This window comes from Balaenoptera borealis, assembly GCF_965194805.1.
Source record: "Balaenoptera borealis genome assembly, chromosome: 1".
NCBI lineage: Eukaryota > Metazoa > Chordata > Mammalia > Artiodactyla > Balaenopteridae > Balaenoptera > Balaenoptera borealis.
The window spans coordinates 32694866-32708691 of record NC_138860.1 but is presented as its reverse complement, the minus strand read 5'-3'; the positions used below and the strand labels follow the sequence as shown (position 1 = coordinate 32708691).

The window sequence follows — 13826 nt, the reverse complement described above, 5'->3', positions numbered from 1 at the left end:
TTTACTTCTTATTCTCATCATTTAAAAAAAAAGAAGTTTGTTAAGAGCCTGTCTTCACAGGATGCTGTGTGAGGTGCCATGAAAAAGCAGTCTGCCAGCCTCCGTGGTGCTCAGCCAGGGCATGGGTCTAGGTCACTATGAGCAAGTCCAGGCTGGTAGCATTCCAGGCCACATGGGTAGTAAAGTTGCTCTTGTTTTATTTTGTTTGTTTGTTGTTTGTGTTTTTCCTGAGGTGAAATTAATTACTCTTTTTTTATAAAAGTTTACATTATTCTGCTCTACAAATGTTCATTAAGTATTACTTGGGACGAAGCTATGTGCTCAGCAGCATCAGGGGTACAAAAAGAATAAAGTAGTTCTTACCCTAGAAGTATTCACAGACATACAGACAAATCATTTCTATGTAACTGGCTAATTGCAGCACCAGGGCTAAGCACAGGAGGCCCTAGGACAGTGTTTTTTCAAACTGTAGGTCATGATCCATTAGAGGAGTCATGAAATAATTTTTATGGGTTTGATTTATTTATTTTTTTAATGAATAAACTATACTAGGGTAGAATAGACTAGAACAGAATGGGAACAAAAATATCAGGGTGCATCATACTAGTAAGGTTAAGTTTTATTCGGTGAAACTATTGTGTTGGGGTGTGTGTGTGTGTGTGTGTGTGTGTGTGAGAGAGAGAGAGAGAGAGAGAGACAATATAAGATGTATTTCTTACTGTAAGTTGGAGGTCAAAAATGTTTGAGAGCCACTGCACTAAGAACAAAGGAATGTCTTTTAGTCTCTATAAGCTCCATGAGGGCAGGAACCAAGTCTCCTCTTTACCTTAATACATACATACATACATACATACATACATAAGTATAGGGCTTACTGCATAGCTGAGCACATAATCTGTTTATTGAAGGAAGAAAAGAATAGAAGGAGGAAGAAGATGATTTCCTAAGCCAAGATTTTTTTCCTTTTTATGCCTTTCAACACTGTTCTCATTGAGATCTAATTTGCATACAGTGACTGAACTTAAGTGTTAAATTGCAAATTGTGGAGTATCCTATACCCTTGTAACTTACATCTCTATCAAGATGTAGAATATTTCGATCACCTCAGAAAGTTCCTCTTTTCTCTTCCCAATCAATCCCACACCCTGAGGCGACCCCTGTTCTGATTTCTTTCACTGTGAATTAGTTTTGCCTGTTGTAGAACTTCACAAAGATGGGATTTTTATATAGTATATATGTTTTTATATCTGGTTTCATTTGCCCAGCATGATGTTTTTGAGCTGCATCCATGTTATTACATGTATCAGTTAGTTCCTTGCTTTTTCTTGCCGATCTGTTGCCATAAAAATGGCCAAAAGGACGCTTTGGCCATGAACCAACAGTTAGAGCAGGGGTGAGTGGGGAACCCGGGTCCCTTGGCATTCTGATCTCGACAGTATCCAGAACTTGCTTTAAGATGTGGGATGAATCTTGTGCCAGTCCATTGCCATCTGTTACGGACACCATTCTGCCTCCTTCCTGCGGTGTCGAAGCTCAGTGTGTGCTAAGGCATCGAGGATAAGTGAAAGAAGTGATTTTTGTCGATGTCAGTCCATTGACACAAGGACTAGCCCTTGACTTCTTTTTATTATATAGTATAATATTTAATCTCAGACTGTAGGAATCTACATGAGGCATCTGACACACACCAGGAAAACCTTGACTTCAGACCAAAAAGATATTCAGAAGTGACTTGAGATAGTCTAAGAACCACAGGCTCCTTGGAATGTGCTTCTCTCCCCCAGGAGCAGATGGAGGAATGAAGAACCGGGCATTGTCCTCATGGAGTGTTGTGAGTGCTGTGTGCATGGGCAGAGAATCTGTGACACCATGTGCACCCAAGTCAGACAGGAGGGAACCCAGCTTTCTCAATAGGACATTTTATTAAGGGCAATTATTTCTTGCTTCCGTAGAAGTTTGAAGTGGGTGTTTCCTTTCTAGGCCTTCTCTAGAGTCTCTGGGTGAGACTATCAGCTGGTAAAGGGTTAATGAGCTGTCAGTTCAAGTCATCACACATCTGGAAGGGCTATCATTAAGTTCTTATAAAAATTTGATTTCCCCTGAGAGAGTTTTCATCAAACATTTATATAACCCAGAAATGGCCAGGGGAGCCCGGCATGGCCACAGAACTCATCAGAAGCCATGGAAAGCATACTTTGTCCCCATTGTGAGCAAAATAATGTGCTGCCTCTGCTCACTGGGATTCTACCGGGAACAGGGATGAAATATTCAAATCCTGTTTACCTAACCTTGCGAGAAGTTGCTTCTTTGTTGAAGCCTCAGTTTCTGGCTCTTGCCCTTTCAGATATGTGGATAGCCAAGACTCTGGAAAACCTATTCCGAATCTCCCTGGTTGGCTGGAGGCATAGGGGAGCCTGAGGGCACATTGTGAGTCAGACCCCCATGCGCTGACACAGAGAAGCTACAGAGCAGTTATATAATAGAGACAGTGGACTGGCCCAGGAAAGTTCCATGTCTTCCGAAGGCCATACAGACTAAGTAAAACAAAGGGCTTCAGGGGCCGCATCTGCCCACTTGACTTAGATCAGTATTCAGCCTAAGTAGATTATTTCCTGGGAGGCTAGAATCTGTATTCCTGGCATCAGTCAATCAACTGATGTTTATTAAATGCCTACTATGAGCAAGGCCTAATGGTGAGGGATGCAAAGAAGGAACAAGACACTGGCCAAGCCCTCTTGCCTTCTGTTGGGGCGATGTGAAATGGCGAGTCACAGAATGAGGGAGTGTCATTCTGTGTCACATGAGGGCTGCAGAAGAATGTTGTTCTGAGTGGAGGCCAAGGTCAATATATGCCAGAGTTGCAGGGCTGGCTGGCTTCCTAGGGGCTGAGAATTTGATTTGGATCTTGAAGATTGGGTCAGTTCCCAGGTGAAAGGAGTAAGAAATATTTTAGGAGGAGAGAATGCTGGGAGCTGAAAGTGGATTTGGAGATATTCGTGATTGGTGTTTGTTTAAGTGTCTGCATGGTGCCAGATATGTTTAAATGTGTATCAGCCACACAACAACCTCTGAGTCTGGCGCTATCCCCATGTGGGGCTCAGAAAGGTTAAGTAGCTTGCTTACAGTCATACAGCTGATTTGAGGCCTATGGTTTTCTAATACTTGACCCTGAGCAAAGTATGTCATTGGATTAGAACAGAAGAGTCTAAAGAAGAAAATAGAGGGAGATGATGTTAGATGGTCAGACTGAAGACAACTTACACTTTGTTCTGGCTATTGACCTTGCTTAACTTCACTGAGCCTCAGCTTTCTAGTCTGGAAAATTAAAATAATACCAACCTCACTGGAGTTACTATGCAGATTAAAATGTAGAATGTACATAAAGCTCTTAGCACACTGGCACATAATAAGCACACTTAGTAAATGGAGGCATTTAAAAAAATTTATTTATTTTTAAATATTTATTTGCTTTTAAATTATTTTTAATTTTATTTATTTTTTGGCTGTGTTGGGTCTTCATTGCTGCACACGGGCTTTCTCTAGTTGTGACGAGAGGGGGCTACTCTTCATTGCGGTGCATGGGCTTCTCATTGCGGTGGCTTCTCTTGTTGCAGAGCATGGGCTCTAGGTGCACGGGCTTCAGTAGTTGCAGCACGTGGGCTCAGTAGTTGTGGCGCATGGGCTTAGTTGCTCTGCGGCATGTGGGATCTTCCCGGCCCAGGGATCGAACCCGTGTCCCCTGCATTGGCAGGCAGATTCTTAACCACTGTGCCACCAGGGAAGTCCCTGGAGGCATTTTTAAATTTCCCAACTGAGGAAGGTGGACGGTACTTTGGAAAAAAAATGAGAGCTATTATAGGTTCTTCAGCAGGGAGTAGGCGTAACAAAAGCCATATTTGAGGACAGTGAAGCAAACAGCACTGTAAGATGATAAGAGTATGAATTAGGGTAGAGGGAGTGAGAATGGAGAGGAAAGGAGAGTTACCAAAAATATGTAAAGGTTACGAAGACTGCCTCCCCCTAATTCTCTTCTGCACTGAAAAGCTCCCCCCACCCCCACGTACCTGCTCAGCCCTGTGGGCAGCGTTACTTCCGTTCATCAGACTTACAGGCATGGAGTTCATCATCAGGGTCTACACAGAGCTAGTCAGGAAGGTTTACAGGTTCAAGGGAAGCTTGGCTAGACCAGCAGCATCTCCCAGAGGAGGAAGTGCCCCTGCACGTGCAGCCTCCCAATCAGCCGCTTTTGTCTAGCTTCCCTCCCAACTGAATTTAATGTCTTTCCATCCTCCGCCTCTAGTTAAGCTGTAAATGCTGTTCTTCCGCACAGCTAGGCACCTGCCAGGGCCCACTGGCACTGAATCCAGAGCCCAGCCCGACAGGCACTCTGTCACGGAGCTTCTTGTTAGATGCTGGGAGGAGGAGGCACATCACATGCTTTTTCTTCCCCAATAGTGGCTGGTCCCAGTGTGATCATGAAGAGGGGGAAAGGCTGGGGGAAGAGTTAAGTTAATGCCTGCTTATGGAATGAAATGGCAATCAGGCAGATGGTCTTACTCTATCCATGGATTCTTCTCTGATATTTCTTCTCAAGTTCTGGATCTCAAAGCTGTTTAAGCAATAGAGGGGATAAAAGATGGCCAAGGAATTTGGATCTTTGGGTCCTTTGGGAGGGATGGGGAATATTGTCATAGAGTTACAGAATGCCGTTGCTGAAGAGGGCCTCGGGGATTATATTTAGTCCAAGTATTTTCAGACTTTTTCTCTAGCAGGAGACTTCTTTCTCAAACCAGGCCTTACACAGAATCCCAATATATTAAATAGAAAAAAAGAGCAGAGCTGGTTTGGTTGAAGCAGGGGTAGGAGACTCCAAGTCCTGCTAGTTGGGCTGCCCTGTTACCCCCTTCTCAAGGGCAGCCTGAGCACAGAACCATAGAGCTCTGGGCTACAGCTCGAAAACCACTGACCTGGCCAAATCTGTTCATTTTACAGTTGAGGAAACGGGTTCAGAGATGGGGAGTGGCTTTTCCAAGGTTGCTTGACTTCCAGTGTTTTTTTTATACTATTGCCTCTTTCATAGCACTTTTTTTTTTCCATGTTACTTCAATCAGAATCCTTTAGATGATGTGAATTTTCCCAGTAAGGCTTATGTTTAGAAATTTTTGATCTCATAAATGCTGTCAAGCAGGAGCTTTAGTACAGCAATCCTAATCTACAAGCAAGGCCTGTCCTAAAATGTTGGGAGTTTGCCGGAGGCGGGGGTTGATGACCAGTAGGGTCAGCGCCCCGCCCCCCCCAGCCCCCCCCCCCCCCTACACACACACATTCGTTTCTTCTCTCACCTGGAGTTCTCTTGCACCACCTCTGATTTCTGAACCTGAATGCTGAAATGGCCTGGCTTGATTGGTATATGGTGACTAAATCACAGTAACCCTGAGAGAGTGGCAGGCTATATTTTTATTGTTGAATTGTGCTACAGTGGTATCCCCAGAGGAACCTGAAAATAGAAGAATATTCTCCTTAACTCCCAACTCTTTTATGTTTACTGAAGAGCATGATTACATAATTTCATTTTGTCCCAATGAGTCCTCTTCATTCCACCCACTTCACAGTCCTCTAAGGAATCCTCCATATCGAACTAGGAGTCAAGAACTGAGAAATATCACCCAGATCGTGGAGGGTCAGCCCTCTTCCGGCTGCACAGCTAGTCTTGTTGACAGGGTCAGATCTGCCCTGGGGGCCACCCTCCCCCTCCGCCAAGCCCTGTGGCTGTCCATGGTTTGCTCACGTGCCTTCTCCGTTCCACAGCAGTGCTGTGACTTAGGCTACCACGCCAGCCTGAACCGCGCGCTACGCACCTTCCTTTCCGCTGAGTTGAATCTGGAGCAGTCAAAGCACGAGGGTCTGGACGCCATCGAGAATGCTGTAGAAAACCTCGATGCCACCAGTGACAAGCAGCGCCTCATGGAGATGTACAACAATGTCTTCTGTCCACCTATGAAGTTTGAGTTCCAGCCGCACATGGGGGACATGGTGAGACCCTCTTCCCACCCACACATCCCCAAGGGGCTTGAGCTCACTTGTGTCTAGATTTACTGCACTCAAGCCATGTTATTCTGGGGAAGGCGAGGCCTGGGGCTGGCTTCATGTCTGGTGGGTGAAGCCCATTCCAGCCATTCAGCAAACAGCTCCTGGGTGCCTGCTGTCCACTAGGCTTGACCATAGACATTGGGGATTGGAGCCCTCAGGGAGCTTACAGTCAACTGAGTTGAGAGTTAGAAATATGCACAGGGAGGGGCACCCAGAGGGGCCAACAGGATCAGGGGAGGTGAAAAACAGCCAGCGTGTTCTAAAAGCTACTAACAGTTCAGTATGGCAAAAGGGAAAGAGAGAGGTGGAGGCCTCCAAGTGGTGAGGCTGGAAGAAGTGAGAGCTGAGATGGGGCCAGATACTAAAGGCTTCTGATGGGGACGGAGGGCTAAGCAGGGTGATGACGTGATCTTTTGTCACTCAGCAGAGTTCTGAAGGATCAAATTTTCTTGGGTTTAGAAGATTGTGATAAAAGGTATAGTTTTGCCTGGGTATTGAACAAAAAAAGAATGGGTACCTACAGAAAGGACAGGAGCCAAGATGTCAACCCTAAGAATGGCTATCCAGGCAGCAGTGCATGAACATGGGGGCCCTGTTTATGACTTTTCACCTCCGATGACTAAAACAAGAAAGGCCTAAATAAACTGAAGTGAGAGGAGTGAGAAGCTCTTTGGTTTTCACTACTGTGAATCTTGTGGTTTCTCTTCTGGTGGTTGTACATACACATCAAAGTGAATCTTATTGCTGGGGTAGGAGCCACCATTTGACCTGTGGGTTAAATCAGCAGGAGGATGTATAGGCTTACATAATAAAAAAGCTCAAGATGGATCTTCAGGCATGGTTGGGTTTAGGAGTGGGAATTTTATCAAGACTTAGTTTTTCTTTTTCTGCTTCACATCCTGTGTGTTGGCTCTATTCTCAAATAGGCTTTTATCCCTTGGGGGCAAGGTGACTATATTTCCAGCCTTATCTCCTTGTAGATTGAAATCCAGCAGAAAGAGTGTCTGCTTCCCTCCTAGAAGCCCCCACAAAAGTCTCATTGTGTCTACTTGGTCCTGATTGGGTGCCGTGCTTATCCCTGAGCCAGTCACTGTGGCTGGTATCTGCAGTCGGCTGATTGGCTTATGCGGAGGTCACACACTGCATCCCCAAGTTGGGGAGAGCCCCATCCAAAGCACATGGCCTGAGTTGTGAGTGGAACGTTCCCCGCAAAGGACAGTCAGGCCAAAGTTACCAGAAGAAGGAGGAATGAATGCTGGGTGACGGAAAAACAACAATGCCCTTTCAACAAGGGAGTGGTGCTTCCGTTAAGATTAGCATCCAGATGCTTTTTAGAAAACCCTCCTCCAGAATGACAACTGTTATACTGTAACCAGCGGATTTGCTGTCATCAATAGGCCACCATGGAGAGTGGGACATTTCTATCCTAAAGACAAAAATATCAAGATGATTTCTTTCCTCCTCTCCTTCTTGGGGAAAACCAGACCATTTACAGTTTGTTTCCATTGCTGTGGCTTAGGAAATGTCAGCATCTGAACAGATGGGGAAGTGAGATGGCAGCATGTGCAATTAGAATACGGGGGTGTATTGGTGTGTCACCAAGCCCCAGGAAGCCCCATTCCTCACCTGCCCTGGCTTCTGGTCAAACTTGCCTTCCAAGTCCCTTTTCCAGCTGCCACAGAGATTCCTTCCCAAGAAGCAGTGGAACTTGGGGACCAGCTGAGTGGAGTGATACATTTTCTGGTGTTGACTGAGATGCCTTCTAAGCCAAACAGCTTGTCTCCATAAAGGGGGATTCCAAATGCTGGGTGCTCAGGCCCCCTCCTAGCCCTGTCAGAGCCTCATTTCCATCCTCCAGAGCACAGCTGGAATGCATTACCTTGCACCCCGATAGAGGACCACTGCCAAAGCATGCATCAGCAGCCCTGCTGCTTCTTAAAGAAACTAGTGTAGAGGTGGTTTTCCCTCCATGATTCCTCCCTGCTACGTCGAAGTTACTTTAAAAATCAATAGTTCAGTCTTCTGCCTAGGGCCTCCCTTTGTGTGATATAGCTGATCAGTGGCTGGGCCAGGCAGGGGCCAGGGCCAGTCGTAGATCTTGCAAAGGTTTTGCATTCCAGCCTAGCCTTCATGTGAGTGGAAAAGCAGCCATCTATCCCCAGTCAGTGAGGGCTGTCTGTAGACTGTGGAGGCAACAAGAGGGAGCTGCCTGGAAGTCCTTGAACTAGGGCCAAAGTTCGGATGGCATTTTGACCGGAAGCCCTGAAATTGGCCAAGGCCCGACACTGATTGGTGTTCTGGGGCACTCAGCACATGAATTGATGCCAAGCACTCTCAGATGTACTAGGAGGAGGTGCTTGGCTCTACCCTTGGTGCCCCCAGAGACTTGTGGGGCTCTGAATGCCTGACCAGTGACATCAGGCAGCCAGAGAGTTTCACTATTGGCACTAACCCATCCTGGCCACTGAGCTTTCTCCATTGTGTCTGCTTATCCAAGAGCCAGAATGAAGTCAGCTCTCCTCAGATCTGAGAGCTGGCTCAGGCCAGCCTCTCAGCTGGGGGAGGAGGTCAAGTCAGTTGAGAGCTTAAAAGCCAATGGAGGAAAAGGTCAAGTCCCAGCCCCCTCCATCTGAACAGAGGTTTTGTCTTTTCAAGCAAGAGAATGGTCTTGGGCATGTGAATGTGCCCACTCGTTGCTGGGGAACGAGAAGGCCAGTTCTATCCAGATGTCTCTTTGCAGACGAGAGGCTAAAGGACACGTGGTGGCAAGGTGACAGGAGCTGCCTCCACGTGGTCCTGCCTCCCAATCTGCCAGCCTTCTGTTCCTCATCGGTCATCCTGGGGACTGTGGGTGACCTCACGCCCATGCCATCACCATGGGCCCATCAGGAGACAGTGGCTCAGCCATCCCCTCACACAGGGGGAAGCTTGTTGACAGTGATCCTTGGAGGAAGGGCAGACTTCTCTCCCACACAGATCTGGTGAAGATCTGGAGTAAAACGATGGCTTTTTGAAAATGCCAAGTTCCACAAGATTCCGTGCCCTCTGGGGCCCTCTAGCAAAGCCCATGGACTTGTTCCTGGCTTCACGCTTTCTCTCATTGAGTCAGAGCTCTCATGCACGGCCCAGATTTATAAACACATGCTGGCTGCCAACAGCGGCATGTTAGCCTCCTGACCCACTTCTCTCCTGCTTTCACTCTGGTGTACAGCAGGGAATGAAGGAGGGGCCAGCGAGGTGGCCACTTGGACCTCTGGCAGGAAGTCCTCACTGTGCCAAAGCTTTGTGTATCTGGAGCTGGGCTGCCTAAGGCACTCTTCTCTGCCCTAACTCCAGCTTCCTTGGAGCCACAGGCCCTGTATAGACCTGTCCCTGCCAAGCACCAGGCTGGAGGTGGGCTCCAAAGAGAGAGAGAGATCTTTCCAAACAGGTTCCATTGCTCATTCCTTTCTTGTGCTATTTGGTCCTGGAAGAGGTCTACACACTTTGGCTTTGGATTTTGTTTTAACATAGAATTTGTGAGCTTTACAGCTTGAATATAAGTAGTTTTATTAACAGTAATGGGACTCTGACAAAAGAACTGTGTCCCCTTCCTGACCTAGTATTGCTTTCTTTTGGCAGGCTTCCCAGCTCTGTGCCCAGCAGCCCGTCCAGAGTGAGCTGGTACAGAGATGCCAACAACTGCAGTCTCGCTTATCCACCCTGAAGATTGAGAACGAAGAGGTGAGACTCAGAACCACCCTCTGAGTTTCCCTGTCCAACCTCTTGCTGCTGCCCGTCTGGGAGCAGGTGGAAGGAGCATGCAGAGAATGTCCGGGCTGCTGCAAACATTTCCTAGCCAAATGTAGGCTTGGATTTTCCCCTTCTGCTACATCCTGCCCTTGAACTCCAGGAAGTTGCTCTTGCATTGCCAAAGGTTGAGCTCTATTTTGAGCTTTTGCAAAATGCTTTTTTTTCCCCCCTTTGCACATTTAATCAAAATGGCACTTGGCAGCTGTGTGAACAATATTGTGTCTCTGAAACCACCCCCTCATGCCTGGCTTTTTCCAGTATTTTCAAACAAACAGAGGCCTTTGACTTTGACACTTCAAACATCTCCATCCTCTTAGAAAAGGGTGACTTCTGGGCCCGACGTATTTGCTTTCAGCAACCAGTTAAAAAGGCAGTATGATTAATTATCAGCTCCTTTCTTTTGAGCTCACGTGACTTCTCACCTGGCATCTCAGTAAGTCTAACTTTCCCCAGTAAGATCAGGAAAGCCTGGGGATGGGTCACTTAGTTTGCACATGGGCAAACAGGTTCATTCATTTGTTGAAGGTCAGGAAACAGAACCTGGGGCATTGCAGGACCAGGCCCATCATACATTTTTAACCAGCTCTTTGTATGATGGAGTTGGTTTGGATTTGTTTCATCCTCTCTCCCTTAGCACGTCCAGCATAGCCAGGAGCTAATCTTAAATTTAAAAAGTGAACATTAAATAGCTGGGTCAAGCATGTAGCATGAAGGGAGTAGTGGTTTTAGGTCCTCACTGGAGACAGTAGGGTCCGTGTGATATTTATCACTCACTTAGCACCGTCCAATGGGAAGCAGAGCTGCACCCTCTGACAGTCCCCTCCCTCCTTCCTCAGCCCACTTCTCTCCCACTTCTCCAAGCTTCTCCATCACCTCTTGTTTTGCAGCCTGCCCCTCATGCATTATGTTGGCCCTTATCATGGCAGGTAAAGAAGACAATGGAGGCCACTCTGCAGACCATCCAGGACATTGTGACCGTCGAGGATTTTGATGTGTCCGATTGCTTCCAGTACAGCAACTCTATGGAATCCGTCAAGTCCACGGTCTCAGAAACCTTCATGAGCAAACCCAGCATTGCCAAGAGGAGAGCCAACCAGCAAGAGACAGAGCAGTTCTATTTCACGGTGAGGGGGTTCAGTGGCATTTAAAGATCATCTTTAGGCACTGCAGCACACACAGGCCATTTGGATCCCAGTGTCCTTGTCAAGTGTCTGCAGGATATCTTATCAAGTGTCTTGCAGGATATCAAGTCTTTGAATATCTTGACTTGGATCTGGGCATGTTCAGAGACCACCCCTACACTTAAAGACACAAATATACACAAGTTGTATATCTAACAGGGACCCCCAAGAGAAAGGATGGCCCCAAGTACACTACCAAGAATATTTTCTTTTTTGAAGACTTTCTTAACCAGCTAGTAAGATTTTGTTTGAAAGTTTCCTTCTCACCCCTAGGGGTCGTGAAAGGGGGGACTGCATCTTTTGGTTCTTGAGAACTACGTTGAAATATTTTGGCTAACACATATCTTGTTTTTAAAGTCTGTAATCTTTTCTAGTTGATATGATATGATGACATAATTTAAAGTGGGAAATTATTTTTCATAATTATGGCTGAACTTCAAAGGGACAGGTAATGTGCAGCATTGTTGGTTTGCAGAGAATTCTAAAACATTATATTTTGTTATTCATGCATCTCCCAGTCCTCTTTTAGACAGATGGACCCAATTTTTTTTAAGTAGTGTTAACAGTCCTTTGGAAGGTTGCTCGCTGGTCTTTGGTGCTACTTTTTAATAATTAAGTTATTTTGAGCTTGCCAAGTAGGATTTATTGCCTGAACTAAAATTTATTTCCTAATCTTCTGACGACTAAGAAAGAAGAAATTAAGTTTGCAGATGTGAGAGGAAATATAGCCAGTGAATATGCATACTGATTCTGAATGAGAGGAATTAACTTGTTTTTCAGTCAAGAAACACAGTCTGCATGTAGTAAATTGAATTTTTCCTCCAACTGGAAACATTTGTTTAATTCTTCTTTGAACACTGCCCTTTCTCCATTAAGAACACTAGTGATTTGCTATCTCCTTCAAAGAAGAAATCTGTTTTTTCACGTAATTAAGCTCAGAATTCTTCAAAAATTTTTTTTTGAGTCCTGGAGAAGACTGTTGAAAGGGAGTGATTTAACAATATTATTCTTTTAAAATAACTTTTTTTTTCTTGTAATACAAAACAAAACATGCTTATTATATAGAATCTGGAAGTAAAAAGAAACTAAAAATCAGCCATAATCCCAATAACCTAGAAATAATAGTGTTAGAATATATTCTCTTCCAGGCTTTTTTCTATGTGTACACACAGATGTGAGCATATATTTATAATTTTATTATAAAAAATGGGATACTGTTGTACATATTGTTTTATAATCTGCTGCTTTCATTTAACAAATGATTAATATTTTCCTAAGTCATTTCATTATAACATTCTTTAATACATTTATGAGTAAAATACTAAAATCTATACAGAGAAAGAATGGAATGACATTTTGGCTCATTCATTCATTTTTGTAAAATACATAGCACATTGCCTGTTTTGTAGCGAGTGCTCAAAATTGCTGAAAATTTATTATCCCCATCATCACTATTAATTTATTCATTGAATATTATTAAATTGTTCATTGATCATTTATTAAGGATCTACTATGTACCAGACTCTGTGCTATATAAGCTGGGAATGCTAAAAATATAAAATGAAGAGGAGAATGATGGAGTTAGGCCTATGAAGGGAAAACTTTCTTCTTTACTGCATGTAAACAATTACAATACAATTACAATAGGTTGATTTGGGTAATTAAAAAAAATAAATGTAAAAAATGTTAAGTGCATACATGCACATGTGCATGAATGGCAATCAGGATAAATGGAGTTGGGGAAACGTTACATACAAAGTAACTTCTGTGCTGATCAGGCAATGAGTGAATCAAGAGGAGAAAGGCATTCCTTGAGGAAAGAGCAACATGTGCAAAAGCATGAAGGCATGAAATACCTGGGACAGACATGAAGAAAACTTCCTGTCTATAGTGAGGGCTGTGTACCTCCCCAAGCTTCTTTGTCTCAGGAGGTTGTTAACTCCTCGAGAGGCTTTTGGGATTGTCTGGCTGGTCTGTCTGGACTGCTTAGATATAACGCTACTTAAATGACCCAATCTTGTTACATTGCAGAACAAGATTAAATAAGAATTTTGGACATAAAAATCAGTATTTAAGACTGTCAGAAATTACTTTTTGGCTTTAAGTGAAGCTATAACATTTGTATTCAAAATTGACCTTTAGTAAGAGCAGGAATGACCATATTCAAACTGGTGACCTCCCAAATCCCACCCATCCTTTCACCTCTGTCTGAATACACTGATGTCCTCTAACTCATTTCCTGTCTTTTGTGGCCGTAATGCTACTTATCACAATTGTGTGCAAATTTCCTTGGCTAGCAGGAAGGTTTTTTTGTCTGGGCTTGTCTAGTAACAGATTTACAAGAGAGTTCATCATTTTTGTGATTGGTGTTTGGAACGCATCAGATAGTTCATGATAAAAAGACTTTTGGGAGGTGGCAAAATGGACATTCAAGAAAAGGGGGCGTGCATGTTCCCCAGGACAGCTGCCTGTGCTTGCCGAACCCTACAAAGCCAACACAACTGCAGATGTGCTTTTCTTAGTCTTTTGTCTCCACAAACGTTTCCCATGTGTTTCCCTGTGCCCTTCAAAGACATCAGAGTAGCGCATCCTAGAAGTTGCCTTCTTTTGGAAGATTGGGAAGAGGTCCCTTGTCATGGCTTTCACTCCTAGTAGTGTGCCTAGTGACCCAGAGGGCTGCTAGGAAAGCTTTCTGACCACTCTCGGCTGTCATCAGATTCATATGCCCACATGGCATCTATTGAAAATTTGAAGCATGACCTA

General features: G+C 44.7%; 1 protein-coding gene across 9 annotated transcripts in view; it reads left to right on the top strand.

Annotated features, from left to right (window-relative positions):
* Positions 1–13826, top strand: part of SRGAP2 (SLIT-ROBO Rho GTPase activating protein 2) — a 234957-nt gene that overhangs the window by 167548 nt on the left and 53583 nt on the right. For 7 of the 9 annotated variants that reach the window (XM_082350166.1, XM_082350163.1, XM_082350168.1 and 4 more), the window contains 3 exons: positions 5809–6033; positions 9712–9813; positions 10809–11006. In XM_082350166.1, coding sequence (XP_082206292.1) covers positions 5809–6033; positions 9712–9813; positions 10809–11006 — 525 coding nt within the window. The remainder of the gene's footprint in view (positions 1–5808; positions 6034–9711; positions 9814–10808; positions 11007–13826) is intronic. The other 2 variants (XM_082350167.1, XM_082350165.1) reach the window with 1 other exon arrangement.